At 33.8% G+C, this 22,394-nt stretch overlaps 1 protein-coding gene across 2 annotated transcripts; it reads left to right on the top strand.

Annotated features, from left to right (window-relative positions):
- The first annotated feature begins 2,940 nt into the window (after positions 1-2,940).
- Positions 2,941-5,139, top strand: LOC107909655 (protein RICE SALT SENSITIVE 3). 2 transcript variants are annotated; one of them, XM_016837271.2, is made up of 7 exons: positions 2,941-3,229; positions 3,459-3,509; positions 3,604-3,777; positions 3,858-3,963; positions 4,066-4,107; positions 4,190-4,246; positions 4,367-5,139. In XM_016837271.2, exons 1-7 carry the CDS (start codon positions 3,093-3,095, stop codon positions 4,850-4,852), a joined length of 1,053 nt encoding a protein of 350 aa, XP_016692760.1. In that variant the 5' UTR covers positions 2,941-3,092; the 3' UTR covers positions 4,853-5,139. The 2 variants fall into 2 exon arrangements, with proteins under 2 accessions (XP_016692760.1, XP_040944882.1); XM_041088948.1 differs by having other exon boundaries at positions 2,974-3,229; positions 3,429-3,509.
- The last annotated feature ends 17,255 nt before the right edge of the window (positions 5,140-22,394 follow it).

Genomic DNA, 22,394 nt, shown 5'->3' with positions numbered 1-22,394 from the left:
TTAGTAAAACATTTAAAATTTTAAATATTGATGATGGTGGTGATATGGTTAGGCACTTCAGCACTAGTTTTGGTTGGAGGTTTTAACTAGGACATTTATTGCTTAAAATGATTGGACTAATAAACTGTATTAAAACCCTAGGTTTAGAACGAGAAACTGTACAGATTAAGGCAAATTGCATTATTGGGATAACAATATGGTTTTGGGGTAGGGGAAAAAAGGCCACATTAATTACTAAGGAGAACATGGCATAACATGCATGTGGGCACATAAGCATGTCATGCATGAAGATAGAAGATGCATGCATCATTCACAATTGATTGGGAAGATGTAGCAGGTTTTCTCCTCCTTGGACAAAACCCCCCCATGTCGGGAAATGTGGATTAAATGAATATAGTAATATTTTGACGAGTATTATTATTATATCGATCAACAAAGGTAGAAAACAAAGTGTTCCGTTTAGATGATAAGATATTTCATCACTTCAAGAAACACTGAAATTTAGATCTTTGGACATCATTGATACCAAACATCCAACCCCCTTCTTAACAATAACCCATGTTTCTCAAAAGCTGTACCTCTAATATTATTATATGATATACAAATCCAACATTCCAAATTCAAATATCAAATTAATTAGACTCCCTCTATACCAACTTCATTTTCATTAAACATCAAGGCAAGAATTGTAGGAGAATAGGGATATTTGGCTGCTTTGAAGTATGCAATATTGGATTGTGTTTCATTGTCATATATATATAAACAATTTCAGTCATTATTTATTGCTTGTTTTGGTTGTTTCTTAGAATTGAAATATTTTTTTTTAATGCAAATTGGGACATTGGGAAGGATGGGGAGAGCAGAGATTCCATTTCCTCAATGGAAGAAAGGGATGGGGTACTTCAACACCTGTTATCTTGACCAAGACTCTTGTGCCACTCTTGTCTCCCATACTTATTAAGCTTATTCCCAAAATACTATTCCACAAACTATTCAACAATAAAAGAAAAAGGTGAAATATAATATCATATATACTAGTATAAAAGTAAGAGGGAGAAGAATCGCTATAAATAAATATGGCTTCTAGAGTAATCACCTCTTATTATATCAGTAAAATCCAAGCTAGTTTCACTTGGGCTTTTGCTGACATCAAGTCATCAGAGGCTGTCCCCAACACTGCTGTTTTCACCTTGCCAAAGGGACCGTACATTTACGACCTACACAACTTTAAACAACAACCATAACACCAACAGTTTTGCGTTCGGAGGAGTCTAATAGGATTCTGAATATATTAACTATATGAATATGAAGATAGGCATGCCTGTCGCTATCAAAGAAAAAAAAGGGGGTGAGAAATGCCGGTTGGTTGATGATAATTAATGTGGTGAATTGGAGGATGATTACAGGGGCTAATGATCTCATTTTGTCATAAACAGACGGTCAAATACAAGAGTATAATTGTCTGTCAAAACTTTCTTGGTGTCAGGAAGGTGAATTGAAAGCACTGAAAGCTCCTTTTAGTCATCATGTAGCTGCAGCCCAGAGAGAGAAAGAGAAAGATAGATCCCAAAGGACCCAAAACTAATGAAAATCTTACTAGTAGAAAGTACACTGGTTCTCTCATACATCTTTGCATCAATATCCGTGTATGTCAAAGTGTACAAAACTGTTTGTAAAGCAGCTCTCCCCCCTGATGATCAATTTACCATATTAATTGCTGCAACTTATTTGTTTTATTCTTAAACACCCCTGTATTAAACTTATATTATCAAACCCCTTTCCTTAGGACCTCTTCTTGACAGCCTCCCAGGTGATCCATCCATCCATCAAGATTTACAACAAAATGTCTCCATCTCTCAAGCTAGTCAAACAGACCACTTATTAAATCTGTCAAAAAAATGAATAGAATCATGTGATTTTTGTGCTCTAGCACTTCCAAGTGTGGGGTCCTTTATTTTTTTGATGCTCACAATCTGTACATACTTTCACGTTATAAGAATGTGGCAGGTAATGCCATACCTTTGACAATTTGAGAAGTCATGCAGGCGTAATGCATCAACCATGCGTATTCTTATCATATGTGGATTGAGATTGGCAGCAAAATTTGACTTTTCTATCATAAAATATCACAATCACAACCGAAAATCTCATCAATTATAACTCTCACACTTTCTTCCTTTTCATTCATGAATACAAGTTAAGATTCAAGAATACATATAATAAATACACAAGACATACATGAACATCTTTGATATTATATCAAACCTTCTTAATCTTGCATTCATATATGTAGTAGCGAAGGAATAAGTGTGATCATATTTGGCTGTTGATATGCCCCATATAGAGGGACACTTGGATGCACCAAAATGATGGCGATAAAGAATGGGGTGGGGGAAAAGAGTGAGAGAGAGAGAGAGAGAGAGAGAGAGAGGAAGTGAGAGAAGTAACCTAAATGAACATTTAAAAATTCTCTGCTAAAGAAGAAGAAATCAATGGATCGTAGTAGCTCGACACTGAGTGAATAAATAGAGATGGTGGAAATGTAAGTGTTGTTCCTGGGACTGAAATGAGTGGTTATACCTAGATGTGTCAGATAGGTAAGGAAAAAAAACATTGGGGTTGAATAGAAAGAGAGATATGTGTGTATGGGTCCTCAGAGAAATACTCAGAAATGGGGCAAAACTCATGATGTTAGCATAAGAAGAATAAGGTTTGGTCTGTGTTTGAGAGTGGTATTTTCCTTATTGGGATAAGGGTAGAAAGAGAAAATACAACCAGGACAGGAGAGCTGTTTTTAAAACGGAGGGTTGATTGATAAAGGAGAACCGTTGGGAACCGAGAAGGGCAAATCGTGGGGCCTCATAAAATCATTTTGGTAAAATTTAAAGCATGATTAAATGCAATACAGTAACAGAGAGAGAGAAAGAGAGAGAGAGGTATAAAAGTGACATTTCCATGTTGGTTTGCTTATATAAAGGAGGTTAAGATGCTGGCTTCTCCCTTCTTTTAAGGAAAGATATATCCGTAGAGAGGAGGGAAAAAAAATGAAAAGAATGAAAGAGAGGGTCTAAAAGAAAGTGTGAAGAAATTTGATGGAGGAACATCTCAGTCCATTAGCTGTTACTCATCTCCTTCAACACACACTAAGAAGCTTGTGCATTCATGAGAACTCTCAATGGGTTTATGCAGTCTTTTGGAGGATCTTACCTAGAAACTATCCACCTCCCAAGTAAGGAAGCTAAGCATAAAGCCAAATTACACAAACACACTAATACTGCTTTCCTTTTTCTTTCTCCTTAGGGGTACTGCAGTAGGTTTCCTTTTCTTCCAAGATAAAGGATCTAACATATCTGACTCATTCAATGGATAAACAACACACAGATGTCATAATCTCTCACTAATTTATGGTTTTCTCATGCCTTTTTGAGACAATTGTTTTTCCATTACTTTTATCATAGATGGGATGGCCAAGGAGCTTATGACAGGTCAAGAGGAAACAGGAGAAACTGGTATAGGTTTTCAGTTTCTTTTTTCTTTATGGAAAACAATATGCCATGCATATATTTTATAACTTACTTACAGTTGATAGTGAACAAATTGCAGGATATTAGTTTGGGAAGATGGTTTCTGCAACTTTGCTGCCTCAGCAGCTGAAATAAACTCCGGAGACTGTCATGGTTCCTCAGTCCATGGCAGCAGTGAGTTTCAACATTATCAAGGACTGCAACCAGAGCTTTTCTTTAAGATGTCACATGAAATCTACAACTATGGAGAAGGGTAAGAATTTGTATAAGCTATTAGGTAATTGGTAATATTAATTTCAAGTAAACTGACCTTTTATCTGTTAACGTGGGCAGTTTGATAGGAAAAGTGGCTGCAGATCACAGTCACAAGTGGATATACAAAGAACCCAATGAGCAGGAAATCAACTTCTTGTCAGCATGGCATAACTCTGCAGACTCAGTAAGCATACATGTTTGCCCGTCCAATCCATGCTTACAGTTACACCCTTTGGTGATTACAGGTTCCTCTCGTTTCTCACAAAATCTTCTTTGTTTTCTCTAGCATCCTAGGACATGGGAAGCACAGTTTCAGGCTGGAATAAAGGTATACCACAATATCAACATCACAAAACTCTCAAGAATTAAGGTAGATCTAATTACCTGCTTTGAATTGAACATCTTTTCAGACCATCGCCTTGATTGCAGTTAGAGAAGGTGTTGTGCAACTAGGAGCTGTTCACAAGGTTCTCTCTCTCTCTCTCTCTCTCTAAAGTTCATACAGCACACAATTTGGTTTGCTATCGTGATGCACCTGACAGTACCATATATATCTCCATTTTCTTTCTCATTTATGTTACTCAAAGGTAATTGAAGACCTGAGTTATGTAGTTCTACTGAGAAAGAAATTCAGCTACATAGAAAGCCTTCCTGGAGTACTCTTGCCCCACCCATCATCTTCTGCTTACCCTTTCAAAGTAGATGCCTATGGCACACCAGAAGCATGGGCGCATTTCCCAGCAGGGACAACAATTGCACCACCGCCACCACCTGAATTCTACGACCACTTCAATCAGCCCATGAAAATAACACCTTCCATGAGCAGCCTTGAAGCCCTTCTTTCCAAGCTTCCATCAGTTGTACCACCGCAAGCTTCTTCCGGCTACTGCGAGTCTCATCCACAGTCGCAGTTCCAATCATCGCAAAGGCCAGTGGAATACATTGGGATGGAGAAAGTGGCAAAAGAAGAAATTGATGAAGAGTATAAGCCTGAACAAGATATGGGTGAAAGCAGCACCTCCTTTTCTGCATATCGTCGCCAACAACAGTATCATCAACACCTCTCAATGTAACCAAACGGCAGGCCCAACAATGGATTTTGATATATAGCGAGTGATATTTGGAGTATATATATCATATAGCCCAGTTCTTATATGTAGATTGTGCATGGATCGGTGCATTAATTTCTATAATGTTTCAGTTAGGCCATTGGGGTGTTAATTTCTACTAAACTGTAACAGCTTTCTTTGCTGTTGAAGCTTTGTTTAGCCCTAGGCTCCAAGCTAGTATATACTATCATGAATCTTCATCTTCCACCGATCCCTTCATATATATATATATGAGCTTAAATTCCTTGTTAGTATATGATTCTTGAGATGATTAAGCACCCTTCACTGAATACCGTATGTTATGATGCATATTTATTTGATAAGAATCATACTTCAATTATTTCAAAATTAATGCCAACTAAATGAGAGGAAAATATTGCCAAGAGAGGAAACTTCATATAATAAGAAAACGAGTATCAGAAATATAGAAGGCTTCATTAATCTTCTTATGATATAATAATATAATATAATATTATCTGTGTAAGGAAATAGTTAAACAAATAAACAGGATAATAATCCTTTTTTAATTAGTACTTTTACTTTTTATTCTTGAAACAAAGTATGAGTTTAAAGATTAATAAATTTGACATTAATTTTTTTACGCGTAAGCAATATTAAACAATCATTTTTCAAGCCGCCTAATTAGTTTTCTAAATTGTCTTTTAAAGTTGAATGAAAAAACTAACAATTATAGCATTTCGCTTTTCAAAAACCCTGCTCTTTATTTATATTAATTATAAATTATAAGTTTAAGGTAAAAAAAACTCATTAAAATTAAAACAATTAATTAAATTTTCATTGAAATTTTTCATTCAATTGAGTCTTTATTGACAAAAAATAAATCAATTAAGTGTATTTGCTAAAGTTGATTGTGCTGGAACCCAAGTTGTGGCTTTTTTGGTCGGGTTTTGATCTGCTGTAATTTGATATGATAAATTACGTTTCCCCATTACACTTGAGGAGCTTGTTTTTGAGTAAAGTAGCATATTTTCTATAGTTTTTCGTAGTTTTTAAGTTTTTAGTTAATAAGCTTAAATGCCTCATTTTTTTTGTTTTTGAGACCTAAATTGGCCAATAGTATTATTGGGGGGCCTAACATATGATTGAGTGTTGGAGGCCGAAATTGAGTGAGAACTTCACCAAAGGAGAGGGTATCGCGATATCCTACCCTTGGAATCACGATACCTCCAACAGGCCCTAAGGATGGAGACTTCACACAGTGATGTTGGGATATCCACCCTAAGGTATCGCAACATCCACTAGTTTTGTCAACCCCCTATTTCAAGACTGTCAACGATGTCGCGACACTCATCCTATGGGTATCGCGATATCCACATCGTGAGAGGACAAAAATGAAACAAAGGATAGTTCTTGTCCAACCGAAGCACCAATCATTTAAGGCCCGTTCAAGGGTATTTTGGGCAACAAAATTGGGTTAGAATAATTGCTTATATCAGTCAAAATTTGGCTGAAATGAGGCCACTTTAGACTAGTTTAACTTTAGTTTTCTCTAGTTTTTTTTAGTTTTCATGCAGTTTTTCTAGGGTTTCTATTTTCTCTTGTTCTTTCATAGTTTTAGAGTTTATTTTACTATACTTTCTTCTTGTAGTTAGTTAAGTTAGTTAACATTGTAGCTTAGGCTTATTTGCACTTTTAAGCCTTGTACCTTGGTCGTAATGATATTTTTAGCTTTAGTTTAATGCATTTCAGTTTCCTTTACTTTAAATCTATTAAAGTTTGTTCCTTTTATGTTTCTTACTTTTGATTTTTATGTTGTATGCTTCTCTTTATATTTCCTTTAAGTTACTTTGCATAAAAATCCAAACTTTTGTATTTTTCTTAAGCTTTTCTTTAATGGCTTCCATGCTTTTCATTTTCATGTTCATTAGCTTTATTTTTCACATGAGTAACTAAACTTTAAAGCGGGTTGGTTGATGGAAATGTGATGAGTTGATTTTTGAATGAGGGATCAAATTGTAATAAATTGGACTAATTTGAATGAACCTAAAAACTTAGGATTGACGACCCTAAGGGAATATCTAGGCAAGTGAGACCAAGAGGAGATCTTGTTGGGCACCAATTCATTAGTCCCGGGTTAACCGGTGAGGCCAAGAGTTAATCTGGATTAATTTGTCTAACTTGGTAAAATTGAGACTTAGAGGTAAAATGGAGCCATTTTAGGAGTTTAAGCGATTTGGATCCCTAATTCGAAGATTGGTAAATCACATCGATATCAGTCAACCACCGTTTGTTAGTTGTTTGTTAATTTCGTAATTTTACGCATTTTACAATTTAGTGCTTAGTAGCTTGCTAGTAGTTTAGTGCTCTTGATTTTATGGTTTGTTGTAATATAATCTTCTGCGATTAGTTGGTTAGACTCATTATTTCGCATGCTCGTTATTTAGAAATTGTTCAAACCCTAGACTCTCTCGGTTTCGATCCTTGGAATACTCTAGTGTTCCATTGTAACACTACAAATATTACAACTGACTTGTCACACTTGTAGTAAGCTGCAATATTTGTTTTAGTAGGACTGTTGATTTTCTCTCTTCATTCAAGAACACGGAGAGAGGCTGTCAAGTGTTCACTTTCTCCAAGAATAGTTTAGGTTCGATTCTTATTTGTACCAAAAGAAAAGGTTGATTGTGTTGACTGTTATATTTTGTTGACATGGCAAATGATGACACAAGACACTAACACATGACATGCCATGTGTAACTATTATTGATGTTACATTTTTCACGTCAACAAATATTTTAAAAAATCCTAAAATTTGATTGAAAATTTTAAAAAAAATTGGGCGTCCAAGTTCATTTGACTCTTGACTAGCATTTGTCTAGGTTCATTTTAAAAGTGATTTATTAAATAATATTATATATTTTTATAATTTTAAAATTAGTAATTTCAAAATAAATTATCAAAATTTTGATTTTATTGGATTATGGATGAATATCTTGTTTTTGAATTTTGATTGTTGTTGATGAAGAAAAAGTTTTGTGATGATGCAAAATGCAAAAGACAATGAGTACTTAGAAGGGGTGGATCCATCATTGAAGTTTGTTATAACCTTCCAAGAAAAAGCAACTGGAGCTTCAACAACTTTGTTGATGCTCAATAACTAGAAGGGATTTTCTTCCACAAACAAATTCCATTTGCAATATTGCACATTCAATTAAAGGTGAGCGTTCGATCGAATCAAATGAAAAAATATCGAGTTAATTGGGTTGATGAATCCTATTTTATCATCCTAACTCAATTTAAAATTTTCTCGAATCGGATTGAGTGATATGGAATTTGAATCGAATCTAATCGAATATATATTTATTCGAGTTAAATTTCAAAAAATAACTTTGGGTCCTTATAACCACTGTTACCCACCGTAATCAAATTTATTATTAACTTTCATCACCTCATAAATTATTTATTAATATTTTATATATGGGTTAGCTTTTCTGCTTGCTAGTTACTTCAATTATCTTCTAACTCTTGTCAATATATATTTTGAAATTTAAAAATATATTAAATGTAAAAATGTGATTTTTAATAAAAGTTATTTTAAAGATAAAATGTGAAATTGATAGCAACATAAAATTTTAACACGAATATTTTATAGCATTATTAATAATTAAAATTTAATATAAAAGATTCAATATGATTAAAAATTCAATAATATAAATAGTAAAAAATTTTGAAATTTAATTTAATAATATAAATAGTAGATATAAATAAAATTATTAAAATTTAGGTTTAGGGATTTTTTGAATGACTTTGATTTTTGATTTGGGGTAAAGGGTGAGAAGTAAAAGTTTTAGGGGAAAATAAAAAGTTTTAGGTGTTTTAGGGGGTAAAATTTTGGGGGAAAGTAAATGGGGAGAGTAAAATTTTTGAGGGAAAAAATTCAAAAATAAAATTGAGGGGGGAAATGGGTTTGGGGTAGATGGGAGGTGGGATGGGAGGGTAGTAAAAGTTTTGGGGGGAAAGTGGGAGGGAGTAAAAGTTTTGGGGGAAATTAAAAAGTTTTGAGGGTTTTTGGGGAGTAAACTTTTGAAGGAAATTAAATAGAGGGAGTAAAATGGGGGAAATGGGTTTAGGGTAGATGGGGGTGAGATTGGAGGGGAGTAAAAGTTTTGGGGAAAAATAAAAAGTTTTGAGGGTTTTGCGAAAGTAAAATTTTAGCGGAAAATAAATGGGGGAGTAAAATGGGGGTAAATGAGTTTGGGGTAGATAGGGGTGGGATGGGAGGGGAGTAAAAGTTTTAGAGGAAAAGTACAAATGTTTGGGGGTTTGGGGTAAAAATGTAAAATAGTATAGTTTGATATTTGGTTTATTCTATTTGAATTTGAAAACTCAACTCGATTCGAAAAAAAAAGAGTTGACTCGAATAACTCAATTAATTTAACTCAAAATTTGAATTTTTTTCTATTCTTTCAAGTCGAATCGAGTTTTACTCACCCTTACATTCAACTAAGAAAGGCAATAGGAAATGTGGTTATATTGGGGAGAAACGTATATAAATATTCTATTTTTCGTTGTTTAACTTTTCAATTATTCATTTTTTTATTTGAATATGGAATATTCTCTCTCAATATATCATTTGTTAAGTCTGAATTGCTTACTCAGATTCATATTGGATCTTATATGACTATTGTTGATACAAGTGTTCAACAAAAAGGAGATAAGGAGAAGAAGGTGGTGGTAAATTGAGGGTCGATTTACTTGTGCCAGGCAAAGAGCTGAAATAGAAGTAGGAGGTTAAAAGAGAAGAGGAGAAGGGAGAAAAAAGATAGATGGGGGAAATACTTTCATTTTTCTTAGAGAAAAATGGGATCATCAATCTCTCATGCTCTAGGTATATATAGGAGGGTGCCCCTTGTCTAATAGTGCCATGTAGTCGAGAATACGAAGGGTAGGTATGTTCGTCTAGTTAGCCAGGTGATAGGGCCATTAAAGGTCAATTATCTCTATATGTAGTATTATGTGGTCCTATTTTGACAATCTGCTTACCAAGGTTGTATGAGGTTGTTATGCGCAATGATCCTTTAGTGGTCCCCACAGAGGGCTCGTAGTTGATGGTATCTAGGATGGCTCCAAGATGGCTTGAGTGAGATTCGTAGAGGGACATCACAGAGGGTATCTAGTGAAGGGTTGCTCATGAGTTGTATCCAATGAAATGTCATTACTAGGCCATCTCATGCTCTACCAAGTGTCATTGTTAGAGTAGGGTTTTAACAATTGCCCCATGATCGCCTTTGGATGTACTAACGTCCAGAGTGAGAATACTGCACAAAAGATATAGAATAAAGCAATGTCCGCAAGTATTAGGTCAGGTTGTAATATAGTTACAATGAAGTAGGCAAGTACTCTAAGGATCGTACCCAAGGGAGGCGAACACTAAATCAATCCTAACCTAAACACAGATAGATCTAATTAGTATTTTAAATAAATCATAGTATGATAAAACATAAATGAGAGATTTTTGGGTTTTTATAATTTAATAACTAAAATAGCATAAATAAAGAAACATTGGAAGACTAATTTGTAAACTGTATCAAATCTACCTATGAGTGATTAGCTTGCTTTAGTGGTCATAACTAATTCCTATTTCGGGTTTCTACTCAATCAACTAGTCATAAACCTAGTAGGATCTCTCAATCTTCCACTAAACTAATAAGTCAACAAGAACTACTTATCTTTCAACCTCACAGTCCATACCGATTTGAGGATAAGGCGTTCACGGATAGACCATACCAATTTTGGGTTAATTCCAACTTAAATGAATTCCTAGAGTCGTCAAGCCTAGGCTTTAAGTTCTTCCTCTCCCAAATAGCTTATCCATTAAGAAAACCCTATGTAGTAATCAGTTAATCACACCTCCACTCATTAATCCCCAATAAAAATATTAGGTCCTCATGGATCTCATGAAAACAATTATCTTGAAAAATAAGATATGCATAAAAATTAAATCAAAAGAAAGGTTTAGAGATTCCTGAATTGTATTTGATTGATTGCAAGCACAGAATCTACAAGATTTTTTCCAAGTCTACAAAACAGCCTCTCTAGAATAACACGGATATGAAGAACATGAATAAACCTAAAGCCTAAAAGAAAGTAAAAAAACTAAAACTAAGATTATAAAGAAAACTTAAGAATATCAAAAGTTGTACTTTAACAAGTGTTTAAGAGCCTATTTATAAAGCCAGGGCTGTCGTCGTCCTTAACCCTAGGTCAGCTGATGCTCTCGTGTTTAACTTTTGATTGTGCAAACCAAAACACCTCTGGCTTATAAGTATTTCCTGTATAGGACTGATGTCACAATACCCTAATGCATGTGTCGCGACATGGAAGGTAGTATGATCATGTTCAGAGTAGCTTTAAGGGTATGTCGTGACATCCCATGGCTATATCACGACACCGAAGATAGTCTCAAGATTCTTGCATTTTGCTTCCTATGTTGCGATATCAAACTTGCCGTGTTGAAACTCAACAGTCAATATTGAGTTTGTACACCCTTGAATGGTTTCATGCACACTCACGAAGAATGTTAGCTCACCTTTAGGCCTCATTCGGCCCCTAATGTCAATAAAAGACTCAAAATACAATTTTTATTAAATTTAAGCTAAACTATGAAAACTTAGCTAAAGTATAATGAAAATGCTTGTATACAAGCTCCTCAAGTGCAAAAACTAGTTCCATTTGACACCGTATTACAGCAAATCAAATTCCCCCACACTTAAGTCATTGTTTGTCCTCAAGCAAAGCAAGAAAAACAACCAATTAAAAGATGACCCTTGAGAAAGTATAGTAAAAATGTTGGTTTCGGAGTACATAACTAGACATTTCATATTTACACATAATTTTGACATGATATATAAGTGATTGAATTACCACTTTGGATATCAAACACCTAAGTTCAATATATTACGAGGTATACAACCATTAAGATTTTCAAATGTATGAGTCCATCAATAAATCATACAGGTAATTTGATTATCCTAGCAGAATACAAACAGTCAAAAATGCAATTATTTAATATGATGTCAATTCATAAATAGGTCTACCTAGATCGCATAGGACTTTTCAGCTTGTAATGTTCTGAGGCTTTAGACAGGTATGAAATTCAAGAACAGGAAGCATAAAAATAGTTTCAAGCACAAAAATAGTTGGTCACATCATATTGTTCCATATTCTCCCCCTGGTGACCCTTACTCATTGATCTGCCGTAATTTGGTGTAGTAGATTAAACTAGTTTTTGCACTTTAGGGGCTTGAACATAAGTATTTTAGTTAAGTTTTAATTACATTTCTGTAAGTTTAGTTAAGTTTAATAAAATGTGTAATTTGAGTCTTTTATTGTCCTTAGGGGCCGAATGAGGCCAAAGTGTGAGCTAATATACTTTGGAAGTGTGCAGGAGACCATTAGAAAGCGTATTAACTCGATACTGGTTGCTAGGTTGCAACACGAAGCATTGGATGTCACAACATAGGGAGCATAATAGAAAAATTCAAAGACTGCCTTCAATGTCACGATACAGCCTGTGGATGTTAAGATATACCCCTGAAGACACCTTGAAGTTGAGCATATTGCCATTGATGTTGCGACATAGGACTTGGTATGTCGCGACATTGCCTCTGTATGGGAAATAATTACAAGCTAGGAGCATTTTGGTCTGCACAATCAAACATTAAGCACGAGGACAACAACAGACGTAGGGTTAAGGACGACAACCACCCTAAAGTCTATAAATAGGCTCATTTAGCACATGTTAGATATACCTTTCAGATTGTAGGATTTTGTCTTTAGATTATGTCTTTAGTTTTTCTCTTTTCTTAGGTTTTAGTTTTTATTTCTATTCTTGTTATTTAATTTTTTGGATAAATCAGATTTTAGAATTATTGTCAAACTCTGTGAAGATTTTGTGCTTAATTTCAATACAAATCAGGCTTATTCTAAACTCTATTCTTGAATTGTTTTTTATGTTCATTCTTTCCATCAAGTTTATATCGTTTATTGGATCCATGAGGAACTAATCCTCTTGTGGGGGATTAGCGAGTGGCGGTAAGAATAATTAATTGCTTTGTAAGGATCTTAACGGATCAGTTGTTCAGGAAAGGAAGAATCTAAACCCTAGGCTTGAAAACCCTAGGAAGTCAGGAAGGTGGGAATTAACCCAAATTTGGTATGACCTATCTGTGAACACCTTAACCCTGAACTGGTCTAGACTGTGAGGTCGAAAGATAAGTAGTTCTTGTTGACTCAATATTTCAGTGGAAGAATTTGAAGATCCTGTTGGGGTATTGACTAGTTGATCGAATGACCGCCTCTAGATGTACCAACGTCCAGAGTGTGAATACTGCAACTAAAAATATAGATTTGAGGCGATGTTCGCAAGTATACGGGTCAGGTTTTAATATAAATTGTTTACAACGAAACACTTGGTAAGTATTCCAAGAATCGTACCCAAGAAATTGTAGTTTGGGGAAAATTGTTATCAAGCCAATTACGAGAAATAATTACAAATCTACTCAAGTCACGAATTAGTAGTGTTAACCAAGAAACTAAATAAATTTAACTAAACCTAAATCTACTTCTAGGTTCCTGTATCGGCTTTTTTATTCCTTGTTTTGACTACGTGAGTTTCTTTTAGCCTAGATCTAATTGTTTTACCTAATTAATTATTAAAGTAGAGTTCTAATCAATCAACTAGTCGATACCTTAGTAGGATCTTTCGATCTTCAACTAGAATAACGAGTCAACAAGAATTACTTATCTTTCGACCTTATAGTCCAGACCAGTTCGGGATTAAGGCGTTCACGGATAGGCCATGCCAATTTTGGGTTAATTCCCACCTAAATGACTTACTAGGGTTGTCAAGCCTAGGGTTTGTTTCACGTTCTTCCTTTCCCAAATAGTTGATCCACTAAGAAACTTTATCATTAAAGCAATTGAAACATGTAAAATATGTAGAAAACACATATTGATTCTAATTTTTACACAAACATTCATCTAACAATGTTAAAGAAAGAAATATAAAGAAGAGAATAAGGGAAAGATATGCTCATGGATTCATCGATGAAAGTGTGGTTTTGGAACAATTTCCCCTCACGGAAGTCTCACTTCGGAATAGGATCTTTTGATTACAAGAACATAAAATAACCTAAGTAAAATCTAAGAATGAAAGAAAAACCTAAAAATCAAAACCCTAAAATTGTGTAACACCCTTAACCTATATCTTTCACTAGAATAGGGTTACGAAGCATTACCGTCAAACCGTAACATAAAACATACATTTCCAATCATTTCATTAAACATAACAAAGTCCACTCGTACACATGCGTATTGTCCCTTAATCGAGCCTTCAAGGCTCTAGAAACACTTTAGAAAAAGTTTGAAACTAAATCGTAAACATTTGAAACATCAAGGAAAAAGTTAGAAAATTTACACTGCATGGGTCACACGGCCATGTGACTCACACGGCTGAGACACATGCCCGTGTCTCAGACCGTGTGGACGTTCGAAGTAGGGACACACGGCAGTGTCCTAACCCATGTCCGTGCTCGTGTAACTCTTTGACTTGGGTTACACGGTCAAGCCACACGCCCGTGTGCCAGGCCGTGTGCTAGGTCATGTAACTTTTGAAATACAACCTTTAAAACCTATAGGGGACACACGACTGTGTCGCATGGTCGTGTGTCACATACGGCTGAGACACACGCTCGTGCCTTAGGTCGTGTGGACAAAAAATAGGCCAATTTCAAACAATTCCTTTCACCCATTTCAAGCTTACACCTACAAGACATTTGCACATACAATCAAGCTTTCAAACACACCTGAAGTATACATAATAAGGCTAATTCAATATGGCATCTATCCATACAACTAATATGCCAAAAGACACCTCAATCACAACAATCAAACATACCTAAATTTCTGTCTAAATGGTTATAATTCAACCAAACATACTTAACTAAATTCCATATCAAAGAATGCTCTAAATGATCTCTTTGCAAACATGCCAACACTTACCACTTTGGCCATAAAACCATGCATCAGTTTGATCATATAAACACCAACCATTAAGCATCAAAGTGCCAAAAGTACACCATCCATCAAGGCATCAAAATAACATAAGTTTCACAATTTTAAAGCAAAATTACATGCCAATATCATTAACTAAACACTAGACATAAGTCCACCTATACATGCCATTATAACCATGACCAAAGAATCAAAATCTACTAATAAAAATCGATAGATATTGTGATTGATCTCCAAGAATCTTCCAACCCGGTCGAGCTTCCGATAATCTGTAAAGTAAAGGAAAATAATTACGTAAACAATATATGCTTAGTAAGCTCATATAACCTTTAAGCATAATATTCCATTTCAATAATAAAATTTATAGAATAAACATTAACCTATGCCAATACCATAAGATTCATAAATCTATATGATCATCGACTCACAAATAAGTAAGTTCATTAATTTCGCATATATTTATCATTCATAACATGATAGGATTTTATGGGATGTAATATATAATCATCAACCTTTCTATCAGATTATACACCTTTCAATTTACTTACTTTCCATTCCACTCCCAATGCTTATCATAAGCCTAAATGACATTATCAATTCCCGACTTAGTGTATTTATCTGTGATATAAGTATATTCATCCATAGCATACATAAATTTCTCACATATAAGTACATCTTTCAGACTTATTATTCCCTTTTCATCAAATTTCATTTCAACTATAAATTTACCATTTCATTACCTTTCCTCACCAGTTTCATATGCATAACACACAAGATATAAGCGTAACATCAACCATGACTACAAGCTAGTGCATTTAAACATAGCTCTTTTGGAATCAATTACATGATAAATCATTTCATAAGAAATTACATACTTTGATTTATACCACCTTTTCATGAACATAAGCACATTACTAGTTAAACACTTACCATTTCAATGTATTTCATTAAGATTAAGCATGATATAATCCAATCATAAACTTGGCACAAGCCTAAGCACCAACAACAACACATGTTAGCATACTTGAACATAATTCATGTGAACTTAACATAGATAACCATTATACTTGAGCATGATCTAATTGGATTTATCATCCTTCATAACATATCATGTTTTCCATGTATCACCATTTCAAATAGTTTCATACATACATGTCTTGGTTCATATTGAACACTTACCATTTCATTTTCATAACACATAAGACATAAACATAACATTAACCATAGCCACAAGCTAGTGATTAAACACATAACTTAGCAATATCATCGCATGGTAAGATATGATACATAAACATAGCATCACTTAAATCATACTTTTCACTATCATGAATGTTCATACTTTGATCATCAATACATCATACCATTCCATAATTTCATAGTGAAATCAATCAGAACCCTTATCGGTTCATCCCTTTTCATACCCGTTAAACCACTTAGAATAATATTAGATACACGGGAAGTTCACACAAAGTGTGCTAACATATGGTTGAAACCATTCCTTTTCTTTTCTTTTTCCTTTGCATAGATTCTCATACGAGCCATAAATGGGTGTGCTTACACAAGCTGTTGGTCGGAACGTAGCTACACAGTGCTGCTCATACAAGCTGTCGAGTATTCGCAACAAATGCCGAAACTCAGCCACCGGTAGGAAATTTAGAATCAGCACCCAAAACATGGTAACCCTAATGACATGTCATTTATATCCTATATATTCCTAAGGTTCAAACGGGGCTCGATAGTTATCGTACGCCATTGACTTTTCATCGTTTCTTTACAGGATAAATTTTATAATAACATATATATTGATTCATTTTCAATAGAACCATACATTAAAAATTCAATTTAATCAGCCATTAAATGATAATAGTTCATACGAACTTACTTGGCTAAATTGCAAAAATGTCAAAATATAGGGGGTTTTTGGTAATTTTTCCATTCTAATCGATTTTCCACTCGATCCTGATCTAAATTAATAATTTTATTCAATATTATTAATTTAGAAAGTAAAAATAATTATTTTATGCATTTTAGTCATTTTTGACATTTTTACACAATTGGCCTAACATTTTACTTTTATTCAATTTAGTCCCTGAGTCTAAAACATGCACATTAACCATTTTTACCAAAATTTAAGCTTTCAAGATTGTTCATAGCTTCCAATGCAGCCCATATTTATAAAAATTTCACATAAAATCCTTGTAATTTTACTATTTCAACAATTTAGCCCATAAATGGAAAATTCATCAAAATTACTTAACAAAATACTTTTAAATATCAACCAACATTTCAAATTCATCATATAATAACTAAAATCACATAGATTCATGAATGAAAACATTTAATATCTTTAACAGTTTCAAAATCGAAGGTACAAGCTAGTTGAACCTAGTTGCAACGATCTCAAAAATATAAAAATTATTAAAAATGGGGCCAAAATGACATACCATGCAAAGCTTTAACCATGGATGAACCTCAAAGCTTAAGAATGGTTTCTTCTCCCTTTTCAATTCGGTGAAGAAGACAAATTAAAAGACGATGATAGCTTTTAATTTAATTTAATTTAGTTTAATTATAAAATTATTATTTTGTCCACATTAAAAATCATCCAAATTTCATGCTTTTACTTGCCCAAAACCGTCCACTAAATTCTTAAATGGTTTAATTACCATTTAAGTCCCTTTTCCTTTATTCATTAAGCCATTTAATCACTCAAATCAAATAGTGATCAAATTTTACATATTTTACGATTTAATCCTTTTTGCTTAATTAACTATCGAAACGTTAAAATTTCTTAACGAAACTTTAATACAACTTAAATGAAACTCCGTAAATATTTATAATGGCTCGGTTTATGGAAATGAGGTCCCAATTCCTAATTTTCTAAAACCACTTGACCTTAGGGTTTTAGCACTTGAACTTAATTAATCATTCATATAACATAAATTAACATATCGAAAACCTTTTTAAAACCATATTTGAATCATAAATATTAAATAATAATATTTAAGAACTTTTCAGATTTGTGGCCCTAAAACCACTATTTTTGACACCATTGAAAAATGGGCTGTTTCAAATGGCCTTTATATAAGCTCAACTTGGAATATTAAAGTGCCTAAATTATCCTTGAAGTCCTTAGATTTCAATTAGGATAAATACACCTAATTTCCTTCCAAAACGTGGTTAAAACATGCAGGAAATTTGGGCTACGCAAGGGCTATGTCACGACATCGGGGGCAGTTTCGCTCTAAAACTCGTTTTTAGCTTCTGTCTTTCTACATTGAGACATCAGTGTCTTGGTGTCATTGCATAAGCATCAGTTTTGGCCCGAATAAACATCTTTAGCTCCCGACTTGACCTACAAGACCATGTAACTTTATTAAGATATATAAAACGTAATAAAAACTACTAGAAAGCATAAATTACTACTTGAAGTATAACAACCTAAATATATACTAGAATGCTTTGATTTACTATTGAACAAACTATAATTATGTGTAAAAAGGGATGTAAATAATAGTATGATTTATGGCATATCATTGAACAAGGAAACCCGAGATGACAGTTGATTATGACTACCAAAGTGAGTTAATCACCCATCCCCAGATTTGATACATATTTGATTATTTGATTTCTCGATTTTCTTTTAATTCGTTTTTTATTATTTTTTGTACAGTTTATCAAAATCATACTTTTAAATATTCGTACTATAATCTGATTAAAATACTAATTAGATCTATTTATGTTTATATTAGAATTAATTTAGTGCTCACCTCCCTTGGGTATGATCCTCGGAGTACTTACCTACTCCGTTGCAAATATATTACAACCTGACTCGTATACTTGTGGATATCACTTTTCACATCTTTTGTGTAGGATTTCTACTTTGAAAGTTGGCACATTCGGAGGCGGTCAAGTTATTGGTGTCATTTCCGGGGACGCAACGCCACTATATTGATTTTAACTTTTGCATATTAATATAATAATTAGGAAATTTACGCATTATAGATATGAAATTCAAATCTTAAGTTACTAACATTCCTTTATTTCTTTTTAGCTTCAAAACACAGGAAGTATGATGCTAAGGACATTTTTTGACAAAGACTAGTTGCGATCTAGTATTACTCGTCCCATTATTTATAATTGACATTTTGAACTAAATCCTTCTTTACTAACGTGGATTTCTAACAATATCACATTCATTGATCCTAAGACAGAGGATCCTATAGTTTTTTATGATAATTTGAAAATATATGCAATACTGTCGCTTACGCTGGAGTACCACCAGACACTATCAAATTACTGCTATTCTCGTTTGCATTGGACAGAAAAGTGAAAGCGTGGTTAGATGCACTCCCACCTAATACTATTACTACTTGGACTGATTTTGTGCAGTTATTTCTTTGTCAGGTCCACCCTATGACTCAAGTACTCAGTATTTATGAAAAGTTATTTGAATTTAAATAATATATTACTGAAACATTGGGACAAGCCTGGGAAATATTTAAAACCATTTTTAGATCAGTGTTGGGTAGAGGCTTACATTTTGTAGTTCAACTTCAACATTTCTATGACGAATTGAATAGTCAGAACAGGCAAAGGTTTAACATCATGACTGGAGGGAGCTCCTAGAAGAAAATCGAGAAGGAAGTAATGAAAATATTAGAAAGATTCAGTGAAAATGAATTTTCTTGGAGAATACATCAAGAATTAGAAGTAGGGGAATTGGAAGAAAGCAAAACAGAGGAACAAAAGTGCAATAAACTGGAGGTCACTAAAGTAGATTTAGCTTATTGTGAATATGAATTAGAAGAAGAAAAATAGGATGATACTGAACAGGAAAATTCTCAAACAACTATTCAACTAGATTGGTGGTGTCATAGTAAAGGACAATCAGAACAAATTATTTTAAACACAACAAAAGTAACACCGTGCATTATTAAACTTCCTAATTTAGAATTAAAACCTTTACTGAAACACTTAAAATATGAATATTTGGGGGAATAAAATACATTACCAGTGATTATAGCTACCGGGCTAAGTGCAAAACAAGAAGAGGCTTTATTAAGCATTTTAAAAACACACAAAAAGCCATAGGATGGACAATGGCTGGTATTAAGGGAATTAATCCTACGTTATGTCAACATAAGATTAGATTAGAAGAAGGAAAAAAAATCTATAGTGGATGCAAAACGTCAGCTTAATCCAACTATGAAGGAAGTGGTAAAAAAAAGTTACTTAAATGGTTTTGATGCATGTATTGTGTATGCTATTTTCGATAGTGAATGGGTTAGTCCTATGTAGTGTGTCCAAAGAAAGGTACGCTGACTATGGCTGAAAATGATAAAAATGAATTAATTCCAATAAGAACAATTACTAGTTGGAAGTACGCATTGATTATCGAAAGTTAAATGACGCAACAAAAAAATCATTTCCTACTTCCTTTTATTGATCAAATATCTGATAGGTTGGTAGGGAAGGATTATTAATATTTCCCTGACGGATACTCAAGATACCATCAATTCCCAATACATCCAGTTGATCAAGAAAAAACTACCTTCATATGTCCTTTTAGTGCCTATGCTTTCAGACGAATGCCATTCAGGCATTGCAATGCCCTAACAACCGTTATGAGATGTATGACTGCTATTTTTGCCTACATGTTAGAAGAAGGCTTGGACGTGTTTATGGATGGTTTCTTAGTATATAGAGATTCATTTCAAAAATGTTTGGACAACCTTGAAAAAGTCCTACAAAGATGGGAAGAAACCAACCAAATACTGAACTGGGAAAAATGTCATTTCATGGTCAAAGAAGGATTGGTTTTAAGGCATCAAATATTAAGAAAGGGTCTGGAAGTGGACAAAGATAAAATTTAGGTTATTAAAAAACTTCCAAATCCTACAACAGTTCAAGGAGTGAGAATTTTTTTGGGACATGCTAGGTTATACATGGGATTTATAAAAAAATTTGCTCATATCTCTAAGCCGCTAAATCAACTATTACAGAAAGAGACATCATTCGTATTTGACCAGGAATGGATCAAAGATTTCGAGGTAATAAAAGAAAAACTTATTTTTGCACCTATAATTATCACTCATAACTGGTTAGAACCATTTATTATAATGTACGATGCTAGTGACTATGCTGTAAGGGAAGTGTTGGGACAGAAAAGAAATAACCTATTTGGAGCCATTCATTATGCAAGTAAGAAACTCAATTCGGCATAATGCAATTACACTACAACTAAAAATGAAATGCTTGTCGCTGTGTTTTCTTGTAAAATTTCTGTCATATTTGATGGCAAATAGAGTTTATGTTTACACTGATCATTCAACATTAAAATATGTTATGAAGAAAATGGAAATGAAAGTAAGGTTAATGAGATGGATATTATTACTTCAAGAGTTCAATTTATGGATAGTGGATAAGAAAGGAGCAGAAAATCAAATTGCAAACCATTTATCCAGAATAGAGAATGACCCAAAACAACTGGATTTTGAAGAAATAAAAGAGACTTTTGTTGATGAACAGTTGTTCAGAGTAGATATCCACAAAAAAGGTTAAAAAATAATGGGAATTTGTGGTATGTTGATTATGTAAAGCATATCGCCAAGGGCGTCTTTCCACATCAATTATCATGGCAACAAAAGAAAAAGATCATACACGAAGAAAAAAAATTATATATGGGAAGATCCTTATGTTTTTTGAAAGTGTGCCGATCAATTGGTAAGATGTGTAATAGAAGAGGAAGGAGCTGATATTCTAAAAGGATGTCATACAACCCCAAGTGGGGGAAATTTTGGCGGAAAAAAATGGCTCAAAATGTACACCAATCAGGATTTTATTGGCCAACCATGAACAAAGATGCATATGAATTTGTTCAAAAATGTGACAGATGTCAAAGAAATGGGAGTATATCAAGAAGAGACGAAATGCCTCAAATAGGGATACTTGAAGTAGAGGTATTCGATGTTTGGGGGATTGACTTCATGGGGCCATTCTCGAGATCTTTCAAAAACCAATACATTCTATTAACTGTTGATTATGTCTCAAAATGGGTAGAGGTTGTGGCCTTACCTACCAATAACACCCAATTAGTAGTTAAGTTTTTGAGAAAAAATATTTTTGCTAGATTTGGAACACAATGTGCATTGGTAGGTGACAAAGGATCCCATTTTTACAGTAAACAATTCAAGATTGCTTTGGAAAAATACAGTGTACGACATCAAATGAAAACAACATACCACCTTTAGGCTAATGGTCAAATAGAGGTATCTAACCAAGAGATCAAACAAATTCTAGAGAAAACAATGAATCCAAATAGGAAAGATTGAGCGGAAAAATTGGATGATGCATTATGGGCTTACAGAACAACATAGAAAATGCCATTAGGTATGTCTCCCTACAAGTTAGTATATGGGAAAAATTGCCATTTACCAATTGAATTAGAAAAAAAGCATATTGGGCAATC

The sequence above is a fragment of the Gossypium hirsutum genome, chromosome D02 (genome assembly GCF_007990345.1).
Source record: "Gossypium hirsutum isolate 1008001.06 chromosome D02, Gossypium_hirsutum_v2.1, whole genome shotgun sequence".
NCBI lineage: Eukaryota > Viridiplantae > Streptophyta > Magnoliopsida > Malvales > Malvaceae > Gossypium > Gossypium hirsutum.
This window is presented reverse-complemented; position numbering and strand designations above follow the sequence as displayed.